The 24,216-nt window shown below is 44.2% G+C and overlaps 2 protein-coding genes across 2 annotated transcripts in view; one reads left to right on the top strand and one right to left on the bottom strand.

The window, feature by feature from the left end:
* Positions 1-199: 199 nt before the first annotated feature.
* BRAT1 (BRCA1 associated ATM activator 1) lies at positions 200-13,603 on the bottom strand. The gene is made up of 14 exons (XM_069983929.1): positions 13,531-13,603; positions 11,633-11,767; positions 10,323-10,477; positions 9,539-9,683; positions 6,939-7,299; positions 6,399-6,518; positions 5,301-5,392; positions 5,107-5,225; positions 4,793-4,979; positions 4,269-4,342; positions 3,729-3,822; positions 2,754-2,852; positions 1,980-2,161; positions 200-1,415 (listed from the first exon to the last, which is right to left on the bottom strand). Exons 2-14 carry the CDS (start codon positions 11,757-11,759, stop codon positions 717-719), a joined length of 2,454 nt encoding a protein of 817 aa, XP_069840030.1. The 5' UTR covers positions 11,760-11,767; positions 13,531-13,603; the 3' UTR covers positions 200-716.
* Positions 13,604-13,630: 27 nt separating this feature from the next.
* The window catches only part of IQCE (IQ motif containing E), a 33,450-nt gene continuing 22,864 nt past the window's right edge, over positions 13,631-24,216 (top strand). Inside the window, exons 1-9 of the mRNA XM_069983930.1 lie at positions 13,631-13,934; positions 16,385-16,470; positions 18,919-18,987; positions 19,297-19,339; positions 20,717-20,863; positions 21,437-21,568; positions 22,169-22,239; positions 23,396-23,509; positions 23,878-23,928. Of these exons, the coding sequence (XP_069840031.1) occupies positions 16,417-16,470; positions 18,919-18,987; positions 19,297-19,339; positions 20,717-20,863; positions 21,437-21,568; positions 22,169-22,239; positions 23,396-23,509; positions 23,878-23,928 (681 nt within the window). The 5' untranslated portion in view covers positions 13,631-13,934; positions 16,385-16,416. The remainder of the gene's footprint in view (positions 13,935-16,384; positions 16,471-18,918; positions 18,988-19,296; positions 19,340-20,716; positions 20,864-21,436; positions 21,569-22,168; positions 22,240-23,395; positions 23,510-23,877; positions 23,929-24,216) is intronic.

The following is a 24,216-nucleotide window of genomic DNA, read 5'->3' as shown; positions in this document are numbered from 1 at the left end:
AACTACTATATAGGGGCACAGAGAGGCTAAACTACCATATGAATGCACAGAGAAGGCCCATCTTCTATATTGAGGCACAGAGGGGCTTATCTACTATATGAGGACACATTTGGGGGCATTTCTACTATGTGAGAGCATAGAGGAGCCTAAGTACCCCCCCATAACACACAGGAGAATACACACAAGTTGCATTGTGTTGACATTTTTTTAATCTCGTTTTGTACTTGTTTTCTTCATAAAGCTTTATAGAATTTTTTTTTCTTCAATTCTGTTCTGGAGCCTTTTCTGCTTTCGCAGTGCCCTGTGATCAGTGAATTCATCAGGCTGCTTCTGATGGCCTAGGTGTCCAGCTCTTATTGCTCCTCTCCTGGTCTTTTATGACCAGATAAAATTTGATTTGGACATAAATCGGCTTAGAGGAAGGTTCAGAAACCTTGAGTGTGATTATACTCTGTGGTCTGCCTATGTGGTCTAGGTATGAGACCACTATATGGGCACTATATGGCAGTATTATTGCTTATATTGTTACGTGTGGTAGAAATATATGTGGCCCTATATATTCAGCAATATGTACAGAAAATAGTTCTGAGTGTCCCAAGGATATTTTTTCTTCTTGGACAGACACAAATACATATCTACATCGGTCTCTATTCTCGAAAGTTGCGCACAACACATAGCACGGGGAGTCAGAGGTCATACTCGCTATGCAGGGTATATCAGTAGCAATCGGCATCATGCATTTCTCCCCCCCATAGGGTGGCTTTGATGTCCTGTAACAGTGACAGGGGTGTTTCATGTAAGTAATCGCTACTTTGTGACAGGGAACACTTCATCTGATCCAAATCAATCTTCTTTAAGACATCAGTGGTCCACTCTGTACATTGCTGCCTGTCCCCAGCATTACCCGCCTGACTTGTATGATGATGTTCAGTTATTGTGCGCTCCAGCCAGTCTCTTCCATGCAGTTCTGAGGAATAGACGTCTCCATTACACAGTCTTGGCTTCACAGCGAGGAGGATTTCACAGGCCTTTAATGCCACAGGCCGGTCACAGTCACACAGACAAGTCAATAAAGCTTGGAAAAGTCCCACTCGTTCACATTTCATCAATGCATCTGAAATGGAAACTGTGCTTTTCATAGCTGGCAATCCGATAGTGTATGGACAACTCTGGGAAGGTCCCATTTCAAGTATCTGGGATATATAGAAATCTGCAAGCTCCAACCCATTGACTTTCACCTCCCAGTCCAAGTCACTGCATGTCATATCCAGAATCTGTGACAGCAAATTTTCAAAGTCTTGGAACTCTCGCATGTGACCTTTTCTTAGCCAATCACTGAATACCCTGACCACTGCTCTCCTGGGGAAACCTTCCGTATCATGACACAGAATGTCCATCAGATTCGGCACCAGATCCTGTTAAAGTGGACACACATATTGATTACATCATTTTTCTTAAAACGTTATGGACACATTTGCCTATTTTTAGTTTATTGTATTTATTATATGGAATAAAACATTGCATTTAAGTGTTGACTGTTCTTTTTTACTATGCAGCTTGTATCACAATACACAGCAAGCGGCTTGATTCCTTTCAGCCTCAATCCTGACATTCAGCTCCGTCAGCTCATTCTCCAGCTGACGTTACGTTCAGATGACGTTACGACTCTGGGAGGAAAAGGCCTGTCCTGGGTGATGGACTGGCCGCTGAGCCAATCTGTGACTGGAGTGGCGTCCCGACTGGCTGAGCAGCCAGTCCATCATCCGGGTCGGGGGTCCCGCAGCTGGTCCTGCTACACACCGTGGATATGATATGGGAAGAGGTAAGTTTGTACTGGTAATCAATTTCCCCCCTGATGGATTTTATAATCTGCCGGACTTTAAGCAGCTCGCGTTTTACTGTAATATATACAAATTGCAGAAGAAAAAATGTAAAGAAAAAACTGCTGAAAAAAAGTAAAAAAAAAAAAAAGTACTGACCTCACATTTGAAACGCTCCGTAGATCTAAAGCCGCCAACAGCTAAAGTGTGAGTATTATTCAGCATTTGTCCCATGCAGGTTACAGCACTCGCACGCACATAACTGTCCGGGTCCTTAAGAAGATCCAGAACTAGCTGCGGAGCTCCAGCATTACTCAGGACCTCCACAACATTGGCACGTCCTGGAACCAAACAATAAAGTAAAATAATAGAGTATGGCTGTCTTCCCTCTCCTACATGTGCAGGAAAAGCTCCTTGAACAGCCATATACAGACCAGCTGGACGTTTTTATTTGTCTGGTGGTCCACAAGTAGCTCATACCATAAATGTTCTATATACTGCTATTGCCTACCTGTAATGCTGCCCCGCCATATTTGTTATTCTCAGATTTGTAGTACCAAGTGCCCATGATCACATGTACTCAATAGCTCAGACACAGCTATGGCTGTATACATGTTTTACAGCCATTTTCCAGTTTTACTCCACATGGGAGACCCCTACCACAGTTTTTAACTAACATGAAATACATGAATTACATAAGGTTTTTTGGAGTGCTGGAAGAAATGTCCCCTTTTTTGCTAAAGCAAAAGAGACTTATAAGGTGAGCTGTCTACAAACTCTATTTCTATTGAAATAATAAGCAATGCTATAACTCATAGCAACAAATTATAGTAACAAACTGCAACAATCTTACCACTTGCAATAAACTGATTAAAAAAGTTTAGGGAACCTACAGCAGATCCTTATTATATGACAGCAGTAAGCTCAAGGTACCTTCAGCAGTAGCTGTGATGTTGGTGATAAACTCTAGTGTCGTATCTCGAACCTCCCAAGAGGGGCTGCACAGGCGTTTCATTATTACAGGACAGAGACCTGGAAGATGAAGAAGAAAACCTGTAGAAATGCTGCATCAAATTGGAAATTATTCACATAATCATATTCAATGGTGGGCATTAACCCCTTAGGGATTCAGCAATTTTATTTGATTTAGCACTTTTTTTTAATTCACATATTCCACACCTAGTTCCTCGGCAGAAAGTCTGCAGACATTGGTGTAGATTACATGTTACATGGAAACTTTTCAGATTTGAACAGATTTACTGTATGAGACCTATGTATGAGTAAAATTGCATGTGGGTAAAATGGATACTTATTCTCCTTAAGGAAATCTACTACAGCTCTGGTGCAGTGGTCCATATTGCCTTAAAGTGACACTGTCACCCCCTTTGTGCATTCTGACATGGTAAATTTAGCATTTTTCATACCTTATTTCATATCATACGTCATGGTGTTTGTTCAGGTATAAAGTGTCCTATTATCAACTGCAGATTGTATAAAGTGGGCGTGGCCATGCAACATTAGCGCCACCTAGCCCCGCCCAAAACGGCACCGTTGGCAACGCCTCCTTGAGGTCCATTGGTTGGCCGACGTAAAGGGGGTGGGGTCTAGACCTTTCGGCTAGCCTGTTCCAATGGCCGGCGAGGGGGCGGGCCAACTGTGGCATTGTGGGCGGGGCTAAGTGGCGGTAATGCTGTGAGGCCCCGCCCACTTAACACAATCTGCCGTTGATAAAAGATGACTTTTTACTTGAACAAACACCATGACGTATGATATAAAATAAGGTATGAAAACCGCAAAATTTACCCCTTACACCTGTGTAGAGAAGTCAGAATGCAAAAAGGAGGTGACAGTGTCACTTTAAATTGCCTGTTAAAGAAACCATTTTCCTTCAATATGTGCATGTCATACCTTGAAGAAAGGTTGCGCCCTCTGCCCAATGCTCGTCAGATGTGTGCCAGGCCTGGAGCCACCTTAAGGATGCCTGGAATGCCTTCTTTAGAACCTACAGTGAAGACAGAGATTAGGTAAAATTCAGGTAAAAACAAACATGGGTTACATCCCAAAAGCAATCCTGGCCTAAGTGGTAAGCATCTGGTGCTCATGACACACTACACAAAGAACAGCTCCTTAGAACCCTATGGGTGGTCACAGATAAGAGGGAAACTTCGATTTTCCCTTTCAGGCGTGAAACCTCTGGGAAGTCAGGCAGACTCAGCTTGCAGTCACATAGGCCAGACTCTTTCCTGTACATAGCACAAGCTTAGCCCCACTCCCTCTTATTGTGTCCCGTCATTGGTGCCTCTCTTATTAGTAATGAACTTGACCTAACACCAGCAGTGAACTACAAATTCTGTAAAATTAACCCCCCCCCCCCCAAGTTACTACAACTGTAGACACCCTAGTCACCCAACAGTCTTGTAGTAACCAAGGCCAATGTAAAGTTCTCACTGTGGGGTCTGTTCCCGGGTTCTCAAGGTAAGCAGAGAGCAGATTATAGGTTTTCTGCAAAGCTTCTGTTCTCCCTACAAAAAACAAAATGCATGGTAATAAGATAGATGACTAGAAGTTATAGAAAGTGAACACATTAAAAGGGAACCCGTCACCATGAAGATGCTACCTAAGCTATCGGCATCATGTTATAGAGCAGGAGGAGCTGAACAGATTGATATATATCTTTGCGAGAAAACATTCAGTATAACTCGAAATTTATGTATTGACTTCTCTGATGTTTCTATGCTAAAGAGTCCAGTCTATAGAGTGACACCGCCCACTGGACTCCATAACAAAATAAGAAGGGATCTTACTCAACATGTTACAAGTTATACTGAATCTCTTCCCATAAAGATATATATCAATCTGTTCAGCTCCTTCTGGTCTATAACATGATGGTGATAGCATTGTTTTGGAGACAGATTCCCTTTAAAGTAGCGTATTACTATATGCTATCAGTTTTCAATCAATATTTGCCTCACATGGCCAATGAGAAAGACCTCCGATGGCATCCAACGCTGACCTTTGAACTCGAAGAGAACCTATCAGTGACCTTCCAAAATGGGACCCTGCTGGTGATGTACAAACAGCTTGTCCAGTGCAAAAGCAGAGAACCAGCACCACAGAATTCAGTACAGCGCTATGGGGGACCTGCGTGGAGAGGCAATCCTTAAGGAGGAAGAGCAAAATAAAAGGAATAGAACAGATATTAATGATTGTCTCCACCTTAAACTACCATAGTAGTCAGATAATTCTCCATTCTTTATACTGGTGTAGGGTGTAGTGTATGAGTTACCTTCTCACACAGCGCTGTCAGATGGCTTAGGCACTGACATAAAAGACTGACACACGAGGACTTCTTGGACAAGAGATTCTGAACAATGGCGGGATCAGACACGAGCTCATCAAGAAGACCTAATGATCAGATGAATAATGTCATTCTCTGTTATACAGCCTATTCTGGTATGGCTTCACTCCGCTATATGGTACCTGGTTGGCCAAAGTCTGAAGTTGACCCTTTCAGCACGCAGTCTAGTGGCTGAAGCAGAACACACACAGCTTGTAGGCAGACATCCGGGGGGCTGGAAAAAAAGCAGAGAAAAGGCATAAACCTGACATAAGGCTATAGGTATAGTCACACAGCATATTGTATTGGGCTGAAAAGTTGAAGTGAAAAATCTGACAACAATCCAATTTTTTGCTCCATTCACACTCTCTTTATGCCATGGTTTGGTGTGCTATGATTAGTCCCACGGTGCTATCAATAAATAGGAAAAGAGTTATTGCAGGATGAGACTATACAGTTTGTCAGTACTACATATGTCTGCATAGGAGCTGTATACACAAAACTGGCTTTGGCTTAAAAAATCTGTCAGATAATCTGCCTGTGTAAATGCACCATAACAGATTTGTAAATCACTTCAGCTAAATGACTCCTTCTCACAGAGAGAAGCCTAGAAGTTATGGCTACAAGATGTCTCAATTTCTGGCAAGGTCTGTCCACTGCCTGTTGTTGAGCCTGTTTGTCTCCTTTAGAGGATCCACACTATCCCTTAAGGGTAAACCAACGCTTTCCTTTCATCTCTGACCACCTATAAAGTTCTAGGCAGCGGACCTTTGTGTTCCTACTACTGCATGTAAGCAGCGGCACTTCAGTACTCAGTGTAACGTCTTGTTGTGTTGCTGTTTTTTCTATTTCAGCTCACAAAGGACTCTGCAGTGTATCAATATAACCTTCTCTTTTCAAAAGCCATTTACAGTAGGATTCTATATATCACTCCAGTACAGTACTTTTCAGACTTTTCAGTCAAGTGCACCTTTACCAGCAATATGCCATGGTACAATAGTGGGCAATGGCTGCTGCGCCATTATTGGCCACATGAGTAAGGGGAAGGAAGTCCCTGTGTGTGTAGTACTGGGAGACAGACCAGCTCTGCTCCTGCCCTTGAAATGGAGAGAATAAAAAATAGCTGTGCACCACGGAGGAGATTTTCAGGTGCAATGAGGGCACTAAAATCACCTGTCACTGCTCTAATGGGTTAATCTAACAAAACTAGGCAAGTTTCTTTAAAATCATTAAGTACTTACTAGGAATTGGACTTCAAAATGCCAAATGCCAATGTACCAGCCTGAAATGGACTCAGACTTCTCAGGGCCTGCTTCATGATCATCCATAAACCGTTCTCCAGATTACACAGAACTGGAAACCTAGACCAGTAAATAATGATGCAAATATTATATGACTTGTAAAAGCCAATGTCCCAACATCATTTTTTTTTTTTTTTTTTTGCATTACCCAGTCCACACTGGTGTGGTGATCCTGGTGGCACAATTCTCTTAAAAACGTTGTCTAGTTAACGGGCTTGGCGCAGTTTTCGTCTTGTGCACCAGCTCAGCATCCTCCAGTATGACAATATCCCTTCCCCTCTGTGACAGGGCTCCATTAAAATCAATAGGGCCACATCACTGAGGGAGGGGAAACTTCGTCAAAGTTAGGGGCACCGGGCCCGCCTCTAGGGCATAGAGCCAGGTCGGAGCACAAAACGAAAACAGTGCCGACAGAGAGAACCGGCCGGCATTTTGAAAAAAGCACCACTCCACTGGGAGCTGCTTCTTCTTATTACCAACCTGGTCACAGCAAGTAACAGTTCTTCTAGATGAGGCAAAGTGCGAGTAGTCTTCTGGTCCAGATGAGAATTTACCAGCTCTGCTATTCGTGCCCAGAGAACCTCAGCCATTGTGTCCGTGCAGTCTCTAAAGATGGTGGTCAGAGCTTTTAGTGACTGAGTGACTGACTGGGAACCACCACAGGATATCAGCTTCTCTAAGCGACTAAGGATCCGTAGGGCCATCTCAGGCAGATCAGATACACGGCGGATGTCAGTCTGTTTCACAAACATGAGGAAGACGTGGGCTAACAGATCAGTGACTGTAGAAGCTACAAACAGGCTGGAGTCCATCAGTAGGTTTAACATTGTCTCCATTATACCTGAGAGAGATACAGAACAAGAAACACTTAGACCCTTTCACTGGTGCATATCTACATAGAATTTACTTAAAGTGACACTGTCACCCCCTTTGTGCATTCTGACAAGGTAAATTTAGCATTTTTCATACCCTATTTCATATCATACGTCATGGTGTTTGTTCAGATATAAAGTGTCCTTTTATCAACTGCAGATTGTATAAAGTGGGCGTGGCCTTGCGGGATCAGCGCCACTTAGCCCCACCCAAAACGGCACCGTTGGCCCCGCCCCCTTGACGCCCATTGGTTGGCCGACGTAAAGGGGGTGGGGTCTAGACCTTTCGGCTAGCCTGTTCCAATGGCCGGCGAGGGGGCAGGCCAACTGTGGCATTGTGGGCGGGGTTAAGTAACGCTAATGCCGTGAGGCCCAGCCCACTTAACACAATCTGCAGTTGATAAAAGATGACTTTTTACTTGAACAAACACCATGACGTATGATATAAAATAAAGTATGAAAACCGCAAAATTTACCCCTTACACCTGTGTAGAGAAGTCAGAATGCAAAAAGGAGGTGACAGTGTCACTTTAAAGAGACTCTGTACCCACTGTGCAGCCCCCCCAAACTACTTATACCTTTTTGTAGCTGCAGTCAAGTCCTTTCTGGTGGCGTGTTTAAAAACGCTGGTGCTGCTTTGCTGAGGGAAAAAATCCAACTTTTGTTGGGGTCTAGCCATGCCGAAGATGCGGGGCCTAGAGCGCTTGTGCCCTAGGCCAGCACCGCCTATGTGGTGCTGCTCTCCGCTCCTCCTCGATTCCTGTTCCGTCCCCCGGCCGACGGCACTGTGTAAGCTGTCACTGCGCATGCGCCACTGTTCTCCCCAAAGGGCGCATATGCAGTGACGTTGCCAGTACCTTGCTGCCTTTGTGGTGTGACTTCCTCACGCCACCCCCGCCCCATGGCAGTGACGTGCCTGGCCCTGCACCGTCTCTCTCACCGCCTGTTGCCGCCCCCAGCATACCATAGTGACACCCTCTGTCTGCATCTGCATCCTCTCTCCTTTACACATATGCCGTTGCGACCCAATTTGCCGCAGGCGCAGTGACGCACTAGGCTAGAAGGAGATGGCCCGCCGTGTCACTGCGCCGGATCGGGTCGCAACGGCATATGTGTAAAGGAGAGGGGATGCAAATGCAGACAGAGGGTGTCACTATGGTATGCTTACAGGCAGCAACAGCCGGTGAGAGAAGCGGTGCAGGGCCAGGCACGTCACGGCCATGGGGCGGGGGTGGCGTGAGGAAGTCCCAACACCACATAGGCAGCAAGGTACTGCAACGTCACTGCATATGCGCCCTTTGGGGAGAACAGTGGCGCATGCGCAGTAACAGCTTACACAGTGCCGTCGGCCAGGGGCGGAACAGGAATCCAGGGGGAGCGGGGAGCGGAGAGCAGCACCACATAGGCGGTGCTGGCCTAGGGCATGAGCGCTCTAGGCCGCGCCTCTTTGGCATGGCTAGACCCCAACAAAAGTTGGATTTTTGCCCTCAGCAAAGCAGCACCAGCGTTTTTAAACACCCAACCAGAAAGGACTTGACTGCAGTTACAAAAAGGTATAAGTAGTTTGGGGGGGCTGCACAGTGGGTACAGAGTCACTTTAAAAGGATTTTCCCATATGCAGTTAAATATTTTTGCAAGTCTATTAATTTACAAAACTTGTCTCCTTCTCCTTGTTGACGCCTTGTTTTCTAGATTACCGACCATACAGATATCTGCTTGCAGAACAGTGGTATGGCTGGTACATATAGCTAAAGCATGCACTATATATACACTATATAGATTTTCGGGGAGATTTATAAAACATGGTGTAAAGTGAAACTGGCTCAGTTGCCCCTACCAACCAATCAGATTCCACTTTTCATTTTCCAAAGAGTCTGTGAGGAATGAAAGGTGGAATCTGATTGGTTGCTAGGGGCAACTGAGCCCGTTTCACGTTACACCATGTTTGATAAATCTCCCCCATTATATCACTATAAATTTACACTACATCTATATATATTGGTCTGACCACTGCTTTTAGAGCAGAGTGGTGGTTGGTAACCTAGACAATGATCTGTCAAAAATGGAAGGGAAAGAGCAGCATATCAGGAGGAGACGTTTGCCAAATTAATGTATTTGTAAAAACATTTAACACATAAATGTGTTAGTTAAGATAGAACTATCCCTTTAAGACACACTAGATTAGCTCTTTATAGAGTAGTGTCCCACCTCCTTTCTGCAGGAACTGCAATGCTTCATGGTGCTGTACCATACTGAGCAGACCTTGTATCCAGGCCCTCCTAATAGATGCATCCTTCCATGTATCACTGGTGTAGATACATTCTCCAAACATCTCCTGTATAACATTATCACACTGAAAAGGAAAAGAAGAGATTTAGAGTTTAGGACTGTCTGACTTTTTAATGCAGTGGTGCATAATCTGCAGCGCTCCAGCTGTTACAAAACTACAACTCCCATCACACCTGGATGTCCTTTGCTGACTAAGCATGATGGAAATTGTAGTTTTGCAACAGCCTGAGGAATGCAGGTGTGCACTACTGTGATGTGTATAGGGGCCTCCAGATTCTCCCTGACAGATGATGTGGGGAAGAATCAGAAATGTTCGATTTCAACTGCCTGACCCTATTGTTCTCAGAGAAATAGGCTGCTGCAACTTATCTTTCCTCTCTGTATTCACAACACATGAACATTTGGCTTGAGGGATCAGGAGAGATGGCTGATGACCATTTGACTGACAACTATTGATAATGTATGGGCATCTAAGAAGTCACATAGAAGTATGATGAAGACAAATGTTAAAGGGGTTATCCAGCGCTACAAAAACATGCCCACTTTTCCCCCTCTCTTGTCTCCAGATTGGAAGGGATTTCAAACTCAGTTCCATTGAAGTAAATAGAGGTTTATTGCAAACCACACCTGAACTGGAGACAAGACAGGGGGAAAAGTGGCCATGTTTTTGTAGCACTGGATAACCCCTTTAAGGGAAACTCACCATCAGATATCTAAATCCTCCTTCCTGAGCCGCCAAGACTCCAACCAGTCTCATAGAAAATGCGAGGAGGCTGTGGTCTGCCTCTTCCATATTCAGCACCTGTTGGAAGAGTGCTGGAATACATGGATTATCGTTCAGCAGCCCCTCTGCAGAAACTAGAAGAGAAAGAAAGACTTGATAAAAAAAAGAAACTAATAACAGGAGATTGATAGCAATATTGATTGACACTGGCCAAGGAGTCCAAGTAAACTTTGTGTGGTTCTCAAGGCAGTCATACATACTAATGTTGGCCGCACCCACCCATTTTGGCAAAACCATTACAGCTTTTAATGTGTCCCGACTGCCTGGGTCTCAACATGCCCAATCCTTTAATTCTCAGGGAAGATAACCTTCTCCATAGAGAACACATGCATGCATATATGACTAAGCCGAATGTGCATGAGCATGGGAGGTTTGGGAAGAATAGCTATTATACAGATCCCATGGAACATGCTGTATGTAATGTGTATGGTCAGTTCTGTTATCAGAAAATATGTGTGATGCTATGCATTAACGTACAATAGAACACCAAGGTCACAGACACAAGCCAAAAGAAAGTGAATAGCTCCTGATGTGATTGGTTAAAACGTACATGTTGTTTTCAAAAACAAGAGACATGTCAAAAGTATTGATCGGTCCGGCTCCGAGCGTTCAGACCCGTACTGATCAGGAGAACAAGCGAGAGAGGACTACAGCTGTAGCGCGGTCTTCTCCTGCTCTGTGTTAGGAAGAAAAGAATCAGGCTCATAATGTAAGTCTATGGAGCCTGACACAGGGCGGGGAGAGGACGCTCTGCAGCGCGGTCTTCTCCCAGCTTGTTCTCCCGATCAGTACAGGTCTAAACACTCAGACCTGGACCAATTAAAACTTTTGACATTTCTCTAAGACATATGAAAAGTTTTTGATATGTCATAGATATATAGACTTTAACAAATAATGTAAGATCTAAAAAAAAAAAAAAAAACAGTTCAAGCCCTTACACTAGAATCGGTAATGAATAGAGGTGAGCGAACCGGGTTCAGGTTCGAGTCAATCTGAACCCGAACGTTCGACATTTGATTAGCGGGGGCTGCTGAACTTGGATAAAGCTCTAAGGTTGTCTGGAAAACATGGATACAGCCAATGACTATATCCATGTTTTCCACATAGGCTTAGGACTTTATCCAACTTCAGCAGCCACCGCTAATCAAATGCCTCCAGCATGCTGGAGGTTCGCTCATCTCTAGTAATGAACTGCAGTGTGGATGCAGCCACAAAGAGATGCTCCTTACCTGTCCCGAGCAGACAGCTAAACCAGTCCAGCAGTTTCTCATAGATGGAATCATCAGTCATAAGCTGCCTGTTGTCGACCAGGACTCTGCAGACGTGAGGGAGCAGCTGAGAACACTCTTCGTCCATAGTGACTCCTGAAGAAAGTACAACATACTCTGTTAACTGTACACAACCATACTGCCCATTTTGATAACTTCTATAAAGCAAAACTGCAGCACCAATTTTGGCATTTGTTACATTGATGATATTTTGTCACACACGGGTATAAACCTAACAATGTGTTCTACTCCATGTGTCATTTTCTATGATACAATTACAGTGTGTACAAAGGAGCTGATGCCGCTTATCTTTGAAAAGCACAAAATCGGACAGGTAAAACTTCAGCCTATACAATCCAGGTTTGTCAGTTGTCAGCTACTCAGATACTGTAGGTTTTGCTTGCTAATTCCTATGCTGAGGGATATTACCATCTCATAAAGCTATGGCAAAGCGTCAGGATATGCAATAGGTGGAGGTCTGGCCCATTTATTCTAAAGGTTCCCCTACACTGCATACTAAAGTCTCCTGAAACCCGCCTCTAGCGTATAAAGTATAAAGTGTATGGGGGCCTCCCGACTCTTCACCGACTGATGATTTTCACTTTTGACCTCTTTGTTCTCTGAGGAATAAGCTACCCCCTTTCCATAGGAAACACATAAGCGTTCAACCATGCCAGACATTCATACGTATGCGGAGATACTGCCGCGTTTTCCTGCTCCTCGGCTGATCACTGTCGATTTTACATGACTCCTGGCCGCAGAGGCCTTTGGCACACTATGGGGGAAATTCATCCAACATGGTGTAAAGTGAAACCGGCTCAGTCGCCCCCGGCAACCAATCAGATTCCACTTCTCATTCTTCACAGATGCTTTAGAAAATGAAAGGTGGAATCCGATTGGTTGTTAGGGGCAACTGAGCCAGTTTCACTTTACACCAGGGATGGGGAATGTTCGGCCCTCTAGCTGTTGCAAAACTACAATTCCCATCATTCCTAGACAGCCGAAGCTAAAACTTAGCCTGCCCAGGCATGATGGGAATTGTAGTTTTGCAACAGCTAGAGGGCCGAAGGTTTCCCATCCCTGCTTTACACCATGTTTGATAAATCTTCCTCATGTTCCTATCATTGTGTAAAGCACATGTGACCTCCCATAATGCACCACTCTCTTATAGTAGAACTCCAACAGAATTCTCCACTTTAGCTTCGGATGTGAGGAAAAAAAAGCATGGCGGGACTGGAGATTGGCACAAGAGGATATCTGATCACCTTTTATACAGGTGACAATGGCAGAATGGACATTTTTGTCTAGTTTAAGGGCCCTTTTACACAGAAAGATTATCTGACAGATTATCTGCCAAAGATTTGAAGCCAAAGCCAGGACTGGATTTGAAAAGAGGAGAAATCTCAGGCTTTCATGTATGACCTGATCTCTGTTTATAGTCTGTTCCTGGTTCTGGCTTCACATCTTTGGCAGATAATCTGTCAGATAATCTTTCTGTGTAAAAGAGCCCTAACTCTCAATTGCTTCACCCTGTGGTGATTTCTTTACAGCAGGATGAGGGAACGTTCAGTCCTCCAGCTGACGCAAAACTACAACTCCCATCATCCCTGGACACTGGACAGCCAAAGCTTTAGCTATCCAGGCATGATGGGAGTTGTAGTTTTGCAACAGCTTCAGGGCCAAATGTTCCCTTATCCCTACTATACTACCAGGGTGCCATGTAGATGCCCATAGCTACCACAAGCTGCACTACATCGCCTACAATGGGGCGAGTATGGAGAGTAGCAGGTGCGAGCTCAGCCCTGACCTCTCCCTCCTCCCGAATGAACTGATACTATATATATATATAGGATACAAACTATATCAGTAGCCGCAGCATGCTGGAGATCCTAGAAGTCGCAGCGCCGTGACGTCATCAGCAGCCGCCACAGATACCCGCCGGCCATCTTTAATTTGGGAACAGCAGAAGGGCCCGAAAGGAAAGGATGTTATACATTATCGTAACATAAATACGGTCAGGGAGCAAATTGGTTTCGAACAAAGTAAAAGGAAACAATCTTATCAATAATTTATATAAGCAGGACTGATGCCCAAATCAAATATGGCGCCCACGGAGTCAGTGACGCGCCGCTCACAGAAATGGCTCCGGGTTGCAGGGAGATGCTTTGTCCCCTCCTTGGTTTCGGTTGCTAAGGACTCGATGAGAAGCCCGGAGCCTCAGGTGACGGTGAGGGCCCGGTGTGTGGTGGATGCGGGGGAGCAGGTGAGGAGAAGGGGGGCCATGTTCTCTATATAAGTATGGAGGAATACAATGCAAGTCCCCAGCACTGCACACTGACACTTCTGTCTATAAATATACACCTACTGTAGGCAGCCAGGCTGTCACTTGTATCATATATAACTGGTTATTCGTCACCTCTGAGCATGGTGCGATCCGTGACATCTTCCACGTAGAAGCCAATATGGCGGCTATAGACAGTGTAAGCGTGGTGTCACACCCCAATGTTATCAGCAGATCCTCCCATCCTTTTCTGTGTGTCTCGGTATTGCTGTAGATTAACCCCATTCAATGGTGAATACACATGGAGTAAGTGACAAGCGGTGTGCGGCACACCTCATCATGTTAGTGGCGATGGCCGCCTCAGGATGTGTTCACACCGTGCAGTTTTTCCTGCTTTCTTAGTACACTCCATTTGCGTTTGACTTCTCCGCCTCAATTCTGTTTCTCTGTTCTGTTTAGGCAACAATGGAAAAGAAGCGAATGACTTGCAAATAGAGATGAGCCAACCTGGAGCATGCTCGAGTCCATCCAAACCCGAACTTTCGGCATTTGATTAGCGGTGGCTGCTGAAGTTGGATAAAGTCATTGGCTGTATCCATGTTTTCCAGACAACCTTATAGATTTATCCAACTTCAGCAGCCCCAGCTAATCAAATACCGAACGTTTGGGTTCGGATCGACCCGAACCCGGTTCGCTCATCTCTACTCGCAAACTGACATACCCAGAAAGCCTTCTGTTTACATCTGTCATCATTGACTGCAATGGAAAAAAATTCAATATGTATTGTACACTCATGGTCTGGTAAAACAGACCCATTGACTTTCATTGAAGCATCTTTGCAGAAAAAAATGTACCGAATAGTTGCGGGTCCTAGTTTTTTTTCTTTTTCCGGAATGGGTCAGTGGTCAAAAACGGATGTGTGGCTGACCACATTAAAATCAATGGGTCCTTTTTCTGTCTGCGAATCAGATCCTGACGGCGAGGTTTACCAGGGGAAAGACATCTGTCTGAAATGTCTCTTGGTAAACTGCAGCAATTTATGCGGTTTTATCATGGTGCTTTTTTTCCCCCTGACTTTTACAGTGGAAGGAATCAGTCACTGTAGAATGCGGGGGGTCATAAAGCCGTTCGGTTATAGCCGTTCGGTGCTGATCTTCTGGATCGGCGCTCGTTTACTGAGCCTATTACATGGCTAGATTATCGTGCAGCAAGGGCTGGATATATATCTTAAAGGGGTACTCCGGGCGGGGGTTATTTTTATTGTATGGCCGGGGAAGTGGTGGATATAGAGGCCGCTGGTCACTTACCTCCCTGGTTCCAGCACCGGGTCCCGGAACGCGCATCCCCATTCTCCCGTCCCACAGTCGCTTTCTGGTCTGAGCTGCGACTTGAGAAGTGACGTTTTAAGGCAGCTCAGCGATTCAGCGGTTGTAGCGGGGTCCCGCCTTGGCCGCTGAATGGCTCAACTGCCTTGAGACATCACGTCTCCAGCCGCAGCTCAGACCAGGAAGCAACAGCTGGACGGGAGAATGGGACGGCGCGATCCGGGACCTGGAGCTAGAACCGGGGAGGTAAGTGACTGGTGGCCTCTATGTGCACCCCTTACCCGGCCGTACAATAAAAATAACCCCAGCCCAGAGTACCCCTTTAAGCGATATCCGATAGCCCTTGCTGTATATACTAAATAATAACGTAAATAAATTTTATCTCTCCACGCTCCCCGGTGTCTTCTTGGTTTATCCTCCCTCCCCGCAGCTGCCGGTACAATTTCAGAACCACTTTCTGAAGTGAAAGGGTGCTCAGCCAATCACTGCAGCGGCCGCCATGATTGGCTGAGCAGCCTGTCACTTCAGAAAGTGGCTCTGTAGTTGTACCGGCGGCTGCGGGCAGGGAGGATAAACCAAGAAGACACCGGGGAGCGTGGAGAAGTAACGTATACAGTTTAATATTTTCTTTACAGATTAATCAGCTGTAGGTCGCACATCCCTATTAGGTAACAATAAGTGGTCGGCAGCAGATGATTTTAGGTCCAGACCAAAAGACTCAGCTGATGATCGTTGTCTTTGTTACACAGATTTATAATCTGCAGATTATAGCTCTGTGTAATAGGGTCCTAAAAAGGATGAATATGTCACTATGTATTACCTGTTCACACCCAGTCTTCCAGAGCTTTTGGTTATTAAAGGAATAGTTTAAATCTCTGCGCTACTGTGCTGACACGGCTGCGTCGGTTCAGTAGCGCGAAGATTTACCTATTTCTGAGCTGGTGGCCTCATAATGAATGATGATGTTAGGAGTTCTGAAGTCTGGTCTGTAACACATTGTCCGTAAATACAATCCGTGCACGGAACTTGTGAACCAGGCCTTAGACAGTGTCACCTACTAGGACTGTATCCCGAGAGAACTGACACAGCCTTGTTTATATGTTGCAGCGCTGCAGATCGAGGAGTAGTTGGGTTCAGTGATGTCTTGGCTCTCCAGTGAGAATGGGACTGAAGTTGAAGAACTGGAAGATGTGGTGAGCTGACAGATGCTTAGATGGAACATTTCTACTATTTTTTACTCTTTTATATGATTCAAAATAAAAACGAGACTGGAGGTGAAGGATTTGTATTGATTTCTATCTCCGGCAAGCTGCTTCTTTTCTCCCCTACATTATAAGTATACATTTAAAAAATGACTGGATATCAATACAATGAATAGGTATTATAGTGCAGGTCCAGCCAGGTGCATGCGCATTGCTTACCTAGGTATGAGATGTCCCCAGCATGTACTATGGGAAGAAGACAAGCTGGTGGGGGCAGTGTGATGGGCAATGTTCTGCTGGAGACCTTGTGTCCTGGCATCATGTGGATGTTACTGTGATACCTACCACCTACCTAACCATTGTACACAGCAAGTTCCCTCCCCTTTCACAGAAGCAGTATAAGCTAATGGCAGTGGCAATTTTGTGCAGACATTGTTCAGCAATGATGTGACGACCATGACAAGGTTTGGGATTTCAGAATGTTCCAGTGGGATGTGATGAGAAACAAGTCTTATTCAGGGAGGCTGCATTTCACACCATCAAGGCTTTAAAGGATCTGCCAGTGACGTCATGTACCAGATATCATAGGATGTAATGCAGAAATGGGGAACCTTAGGCCCTCCAGCTGTTGCAAAACTACATTTCCCATCATGCCTGGACAGCCAAAGCTAAAGCTTTGGCTGTCCAGGCATGATGGGAACTGTAGTTTTGCAACAGCTGGAAGGCTAAAGGTTTCCTATCACTGACTTAGGAATAGGTCAAAGCTGTTTTGTCAACATGAGGGAAGATTACACAATATCAGGCTGGTGGTTCTAATGTTATGGCTGGTCAGTGTCAAAAAAACTTAAGTGTATCTGTCATTTTCCAAAACTTTTGACATGTCATAGAGACATGTCAAAAGCTTTGATTGGTCCGGGTCTGAGTGTCCTGACCCATACCGATCGGGAGATAAAGTTAAAGGAGTAGTCCGCAGAAAACTTTTATTAAAGTATTGTATTGCCCCCTTAAAGTTATACAAATAACCAATATACACTTATTATGGGAAATGCTTATAAAGCGCTTTTTTCCCTGCTTTTTACTACTGCGTCAAGGCTTCACTTCCTGGATAAATTGGTGATGTCACTTTCTGGATTACATGGTGATGTCACTTCCTGGATAAATTGGTGATGTCACGACCCGACTCCCAGAGCAGTGTGCGAGCTGTGGCAGGGGGACCCTGAGGGACACAGGGCACTGGAGGAACACTGAGCATCCCCCTGCCATCACCCTCTCCAGCAGCCACAGCCCACACAGCTTCGGGAGTCGTGACATCACCATGTTATCCAGGAAGTGACATCACCATTTTATCCAGGAAGTGACATCACCATGTTATCCAGCAAGTGAAGCCTTGATGCAGTAGGAAGTGCAGGGAAAAGCACTTTATGTGCATTTACCGTAATAAGTGTATATTGGTGATTTGTATAACTTTTGGGGGGCAATACAATACTTTAATAAAGATTTTGGCCGGACTTCTCCTTTAAGCGCAGTCCTCTCCCGGCCATGTGATCAGTCGGGCTCCATAGAGCTCATATAAGTCCGACTGATAATGTGACACACAAACGGAGGAGGACCGATCTATCTCTATGACATGTCAAAAGTTTTGGGAAACGACAGTAACACTTTAAATTTGCTGAAGTTGAATATTCTTATGGAATAGATTATACGGTAATACTTTTACTAATCCTTAGTTACAGCCTGGGGTAATGTCTGTAGCTGCACTTACAGTTCTATTTTGGAAACAATCAGCAAGCTTGGTGACAGGCACACCCGTAACAGTTTTCCTCTGCTCCCATAATGTGACAGACAGTTATGGCCCTTTAACACAGACTGTTTATCGGCAATGAGCGTTCTTAGAAATGCTCATCCAGCCATGTAAAAGTGCTAGCAATCAGCCAACAAGCAGGATAAGGCCTGCTCGTCAACTTGTCTCACTGAATGGCTCTTGCCCGTGTCTCATAATCTAAGTTACCAATGAACTCACTGTGATTAATCCTCCCAGCATTACAAAGAAGCTACAATGTTGCAGATAAAGCCAGTCAGTGACTTGTTTACATCAGCCGTCTCAGGGGGAGGGGGGGGGTGAGAGGAGGGGGAGACAGAGAAAAGCTCACGCACAGTTTTTTGTGTCTTCAGCAGAAAGCAGCAGATGAGAACTGGGGGAAGGAGACTTAATAGATAATAAGAATGGAAGGAATTGTTAGTCTCACCATGGGCAGCAACATAGCAAAAGTTATGTTTGAGTGGAATACCCCTTTAAGACACCTGTTGTCCTGCTGGTTTTTATACCTCAGTAATTGTGCTGGCAGGTTCCCTTTAAACATTCTCCAGTATGTCATTGTATAGTTTTTTTTATTTTACTTTTTGATGAGATTTTATCATTTTTATTCTGCTTCTTTGCAGTACCATGAACTCTCCCAGCTGGGGGATGATGCGGTTTCTGCTATTACATATGAATCCGACACAGATAAGGTATGGAGGTATTATATTGTCACAATTACATATATAATGAGAAGTCTTAATGGGTGTCGTTATGTCAATGCTGCTGTTCTCTTGGCACCTGGTCTCCATTATTTTCACTTCCTGATCCACTTCTCGACTCGAAGAGAATTCAGGCTCAGCCAGGCACTGGCCGCGGCTGTCATCGGCTTCACAATGACTGGCTGGATGGGCTTTTTATTGTGTCAAGTTATCTACTTTAAAGAGCACATCTTCCATTTCCATAGTCCATCCCGGAATATGTAGGCACAATAATGAGTATATTCCTTTTTATTCCTGTAGAAAGTAAAGAAGAAGAAATCAAGCAAACCTCCCAGGTCACAGAGTAAGTGTCAGCTTGTATACCTTTATAATAGGATATCCCTATGACCATAAAACAAAAGAAGAGGTGTACCTACAAATTGGGTACATATGTATAGTGAAAAAAAATAAATATATATAATTATTGCTTATTCACAGGTTAGAGGATAACTTGTTGTTTGGTGAGGGTCTGACTGCTGGGACCTCTACTTACTTATGAGAATGGAGGTTTGTTGTTCTAGTGAATGGAGCGGCGAAGCGCTTGCTCTGCCACAGCTTCATTCCCTGTCTTGGGCTGTCTTGGGGACTTCTGAATGTTGCAGAGTACAGCCTTAGCAGAGTAGTTCATACAGTGTTGTAATAGGGGAAGGGAGCTTGTTGTTTATTTTTAAAGGGGACTCTGTAAAAATAAATGATACTCCCCTACCCCCGGTCTCCTGCAGATCCTGTTTAAACAGCATTTGGTCTCCCGCTCATCACCACTTGTTGTTATTTCCAAAATAAGTCCTTTTGGCAGGACCTGCCTGGTTAGGAAATCACTGGATGCAGCAGTGTACTGCCTCATTCGGCTAAATTCTGAGAGGAGGGTCCTGGGAAGGAGGGCCTGCTAGATTGGCACGCGTTTATTGGGCCTATTACATGGTCTGATAATCCTTTAGCAAGGCTTCATGGACATTGTTGGCAATGGCTGTGCAGTCCTTATCTAAACAGTTTACATTACCTGTCTACGCTCCCGATCTTCTCCTGCGCTCTGTATGCTTCCCCCCTGGTCCCGTGTGCTGCAGCTTCAGAGCGGCCTGTTGGAGCTGACAGGCCACTCGGCCAACCATTGGCCGGGACCACCTGTCAGCTCAGACGCTCTATAGCTGCAGCACGCGGGACCGGGAAGGAAGCATACAGAGCGCAGGAGACGGCAGGAACTGTTTGTTGAATTGGCAGCTGTCGGCCCTGCATTGTTATTACATGTAGCAATGCGCGGTCGTCAGCCGATGATTTTAGGTCTGGGCCTAAAGAAACAATTGGCCGATGATAGTTTAATCGGCTGATCGTTTTCTCTATTACACAGAGTGATAATCAGCCAAATTGGGTGGATTATCGCTCGGAGGCCCCTATGCTTACATAAAACAATATAGTGTTCTTCCTTCTATCAAGAATAGCTCTGTAGGATCAGTAGAAGAGACTTCCGTCTTGTAGAAGAGTCTCCAAATTTCATGAATTGCAAAATGTACAACCTTTCCGGTATACTGACCTTATTATTTCTACCTATACTCATCAGTGACCTATCATCACATTGTTTGGTATGTGGAGAGGTCCAGGGATTGGTGTATTAATACAATGCTCTTTTCTCCTTCATTAATGTTGATTTAGAAAATTTTCAAATTTTCTCATTTATTTTTTTTAGATTCTCCTTATCTTTCCAGTGCAAAGCTGAATCCTAGAAAAGCCCCTGTATGGCGATCTCTAAAAGGGACAGGACAAATGCACACAGACAACCCCATGATGAAAGTCCCGAGGCAGCTGTGGCTGGCCTCCATGAAACAAGGCAATGGTAAAGGGCTTTGTTCTTTTGTAGAACTCATTATAAAAGCTTCAATTGCAGCTTTATCAGCGTCTCTGAAGAGAACAATGAGCGTCGTACCAATGCGGAAATGTAATTTCCAGTTTCGTGACCCCAGCTTTGTGAATCCGTATTTTAGCTTTTCTTTTTGTAAATGGAATAGTTTTACAGAAGTCTCTTCGTGTTTAATGGGGTCATTGCCCCAGCATGATTCTCAGAGTCAGCTTACAGATAGAAGTGCTCAGAGTGCTGTATACACATAGAATACAGACCCTCGGGAGGTTGTTATTAAAGGGGTATTCCTATCTGGCATGGTTTTTCCTATTCAAAGGATAGGCAATAACATGTTGATCATGGGGGTCTTACCACTGGCCCCCCAATAGAGCCATCCTCGTTTTATTTTAAATAAGTTGTGCCTCCTGCAGTGGCCACTAGGGGGAGCTTACAAACATATTGTAATCAGCACAAAATTGTGGACCTAAAAAACACCACACAGTGTTTGTAGCGATATAAATGAGTTGTGTATTCGAGATGTTTCATTGCCCCATGTCATCCCCCTCTTAGGTCTTACCCAGCCTTTGAAATCTGACATGGATATTGGCCAGGCCTGGGTAAGCCCAGGCAGCAGCACTCCGGAGTATCTAAAGGAAGCTCTTGGCATGAAGAAGCCAAAATATTCCCGTTCTGCTAGTACTGGTAAGTATAATGTATACAGATATCAGCACTGACTCTCACTTTATCTATATGTTGAATGACAGATCAAGGTTTGTTGGACCAATGAGTGAATAGAGCGCAATTTATGCTGCTTAGATTCTGCACCATTAGATTTCCATTGGCTCTAATGTTGTGGCCACCTGCATAACATTAAAGCCAAGGCTGACCATATCATGTGTACAGCAGCCTCTTGGCTCTCCTCTGATGACAGATGTCAGGGGAGAATAGGATCAGGCATGTTAGATATTATCATGCCCAATCCTTTTGTTCTCAGGTAATATGGCTACAGCTTACTCCCAGTACATGTATGCTCATCTGAGCTGATTGTGTGGGAATTGGGAGATAGAGCTGTCGGCTCAGCCAACAGACTTCTTACCTGTATGACCAGCTTTGCTGGATTAAGGCTATGTTCACACTGTGCAAAAGAGGCGAAAATTCAGAGCGTAATCCCCGCCGCGGACTCTGCTTGCAATTCCGCCTGCCTCAGTTTCTCAATGTTAAGTACAGGGTGCCATCTTATTAGTTATTGCTGTTGGCGTCATTCTGTCATTCTTGTAATTGTAGTGTTTTTTTGTATCACAGGTTACATTCCGGGGACACCAGACTTTAAAGAGAAAGAAGACATGTACGACCAGATCTTGGACCTAAAAAAGGTGCCTGCCTGTTCTTTTAGATTAGAAACTGTATTGTTTTCCATCTTTGGCTGGAATTAATACACAAGGCTATATTACCATCAGAAAAAATACTCTGCCTATGTATACCATGGTGTAGCCTTTAATTTCGCCATACTTGAGTTTGGGTTATGTATGTATTTTAACTCCCTTGTAATATGTTCAGCGACCTAGAACCAAGGGACCCCAAAAAATAAATACTTGTAGGTGGATACACTTGTACATGGGACTTGATGTGGCTTTCTGCGCTTTTGAGTCCCACAAATAAACTGTGTACGCAAAAGTTGTCTGTATTAGACTATGACATCAATGGGAAACTTTGCAGGGGCAGTTTTCCCATGTGAATTTATCCTCGCTGGTAAGAATTTATTATGTAGATTTTTATTGAAGATTGTCATGTGGTGTATAGAAGAAAACAAAACACGTCAGTCATCTTACCAAAAAGACACCATTCTGCCTTATTTCTTCATACCGGTCAGACAGTACAGTGTGAGACATGTGGATAGAGGGATGGATTGATGGATGGATGAATTGATGGATGGATTGATTGATTGATAAATAGGAGATGGATGGATGGATAGTCAGATAGGAATTAGATAGATAGATGTGAATATTAATACTATGGGCCAGCATTTTCCCCATTCACATCACAATTTTCCCATACATTATGCAAAAAGGCCTGCAGTGCTCCCGACATATACACTTAACATCTCCATAGGAATAGTGTGTAGTTTAGTAAACTATGATATTAAATCTGCTGTAAAAAAGAAATTGTATATATATTTTGTGTTTTCAATATAGAGGACTATGACAATGATAACTCCTATCATCTGCTGCCAGTTATACTGTCAGGCTATGGTGGGAGATGTGAGATTGACACAGCTGGAGAACCACCATCTTTGAAGCACTACTATAGGTGATGGCTGCCATAGTGGAGCATCTGTCTAAGCCTCAGAGAGGAGGATGTGGATAAGGCCTGAGAAAGGAGAAACTTCATAGATTAAAAAGACTTCACACAAAGTAGAAATCGAGAAGCCCTCACTAACATTGTTGTTACGCTTAATATGTTTCTGGAAGAACATTCATTTTATGTGGATTGATTTTTTTTTTTTTTTCTTTCGTTCCTTTCCTATTTCAGATGTTACAGGCACAGAAATCTGAAGCGGATATAATGAAAACGAAGCTCAGGAGATTGGAGGAAGAAAACAGCAGGAAAGACCGTCAGATTGAGCAGTTGCTGGATCCCTCAAGAGTGAGTTTTATCCAGAGCTAGGAGGCATTACCCATGATCCTTTACAGCAGTGCTCTCCAACCTAGAACTCCTCTCCGAATTACAGCCTACAGTATGCGGCTGTACGCCGTACGATGGAGATCGCCGCTTTATATTTGTCTGAACAATTGCTGCGTATCTTTTTCTCTAAACACATAGAGAAAAGTCTGTAGTTGCTTACAGGGATTGTAGGACACTAGAAAAACATGGCTGCCTTTTTTTAGTAACATCGGCATTATATCTAGGAGCATTGACTGCTGCAGAATAAGTGTATTTGTTACATATCTACTTACATATACAGATTTTCTTAAAATAGTATGAAAAGTAATCCATTTGTTTTTTAACTACAGAGTTCGGAGTTTGCAAGAAGCCTGGTGGACAAAAAAAGTGACAGCAGTTTGGTGAGTTAATATTTCATTGATTTAAAGGCCAAGGACACTTGTCTAAAGAAGTTTTTGTTATTCTTGTTTTCCACATATAATAAAACTCTTCACATATGGGCATTTATTAAAGGGGATTTTGTGGTCAGGTAAAATACATACGGAATCATCCCGCCTCCTGGAGGCTAACAATTCCTTCCAAACTTGTCATTACCTTTAAAGTCTCCTCCCCCAGTTCTGATCTTCTGCTTTCTTCTGAAGACATAAAAATTTGTGTGTAAGCAGTTCTCTCCATCTCCCCCACCCTTC

This window comes from Dendropsophus ebraccatus, chromosome 9 (genome assembly GCF_027789765.1).
Source record: "Dendropsophus ebraccatus isolate aDenEbr1 chromosome 9, aDenEbr1.pat, whole genome shotgun sequence".
NCBI classification, from domain to species: domain Eukaryota; kingdom Metazoa; phylum Chordata; class Amphibia; order Anura; family Hylidae; genus Dendropsophus; species Dendropsophus ebraccatus.
The sequence above is the reverse complement of the archived record's forward strand: the minus strand, read 5'-3'. Positions and strand labels throughout refer to the sequence as shown.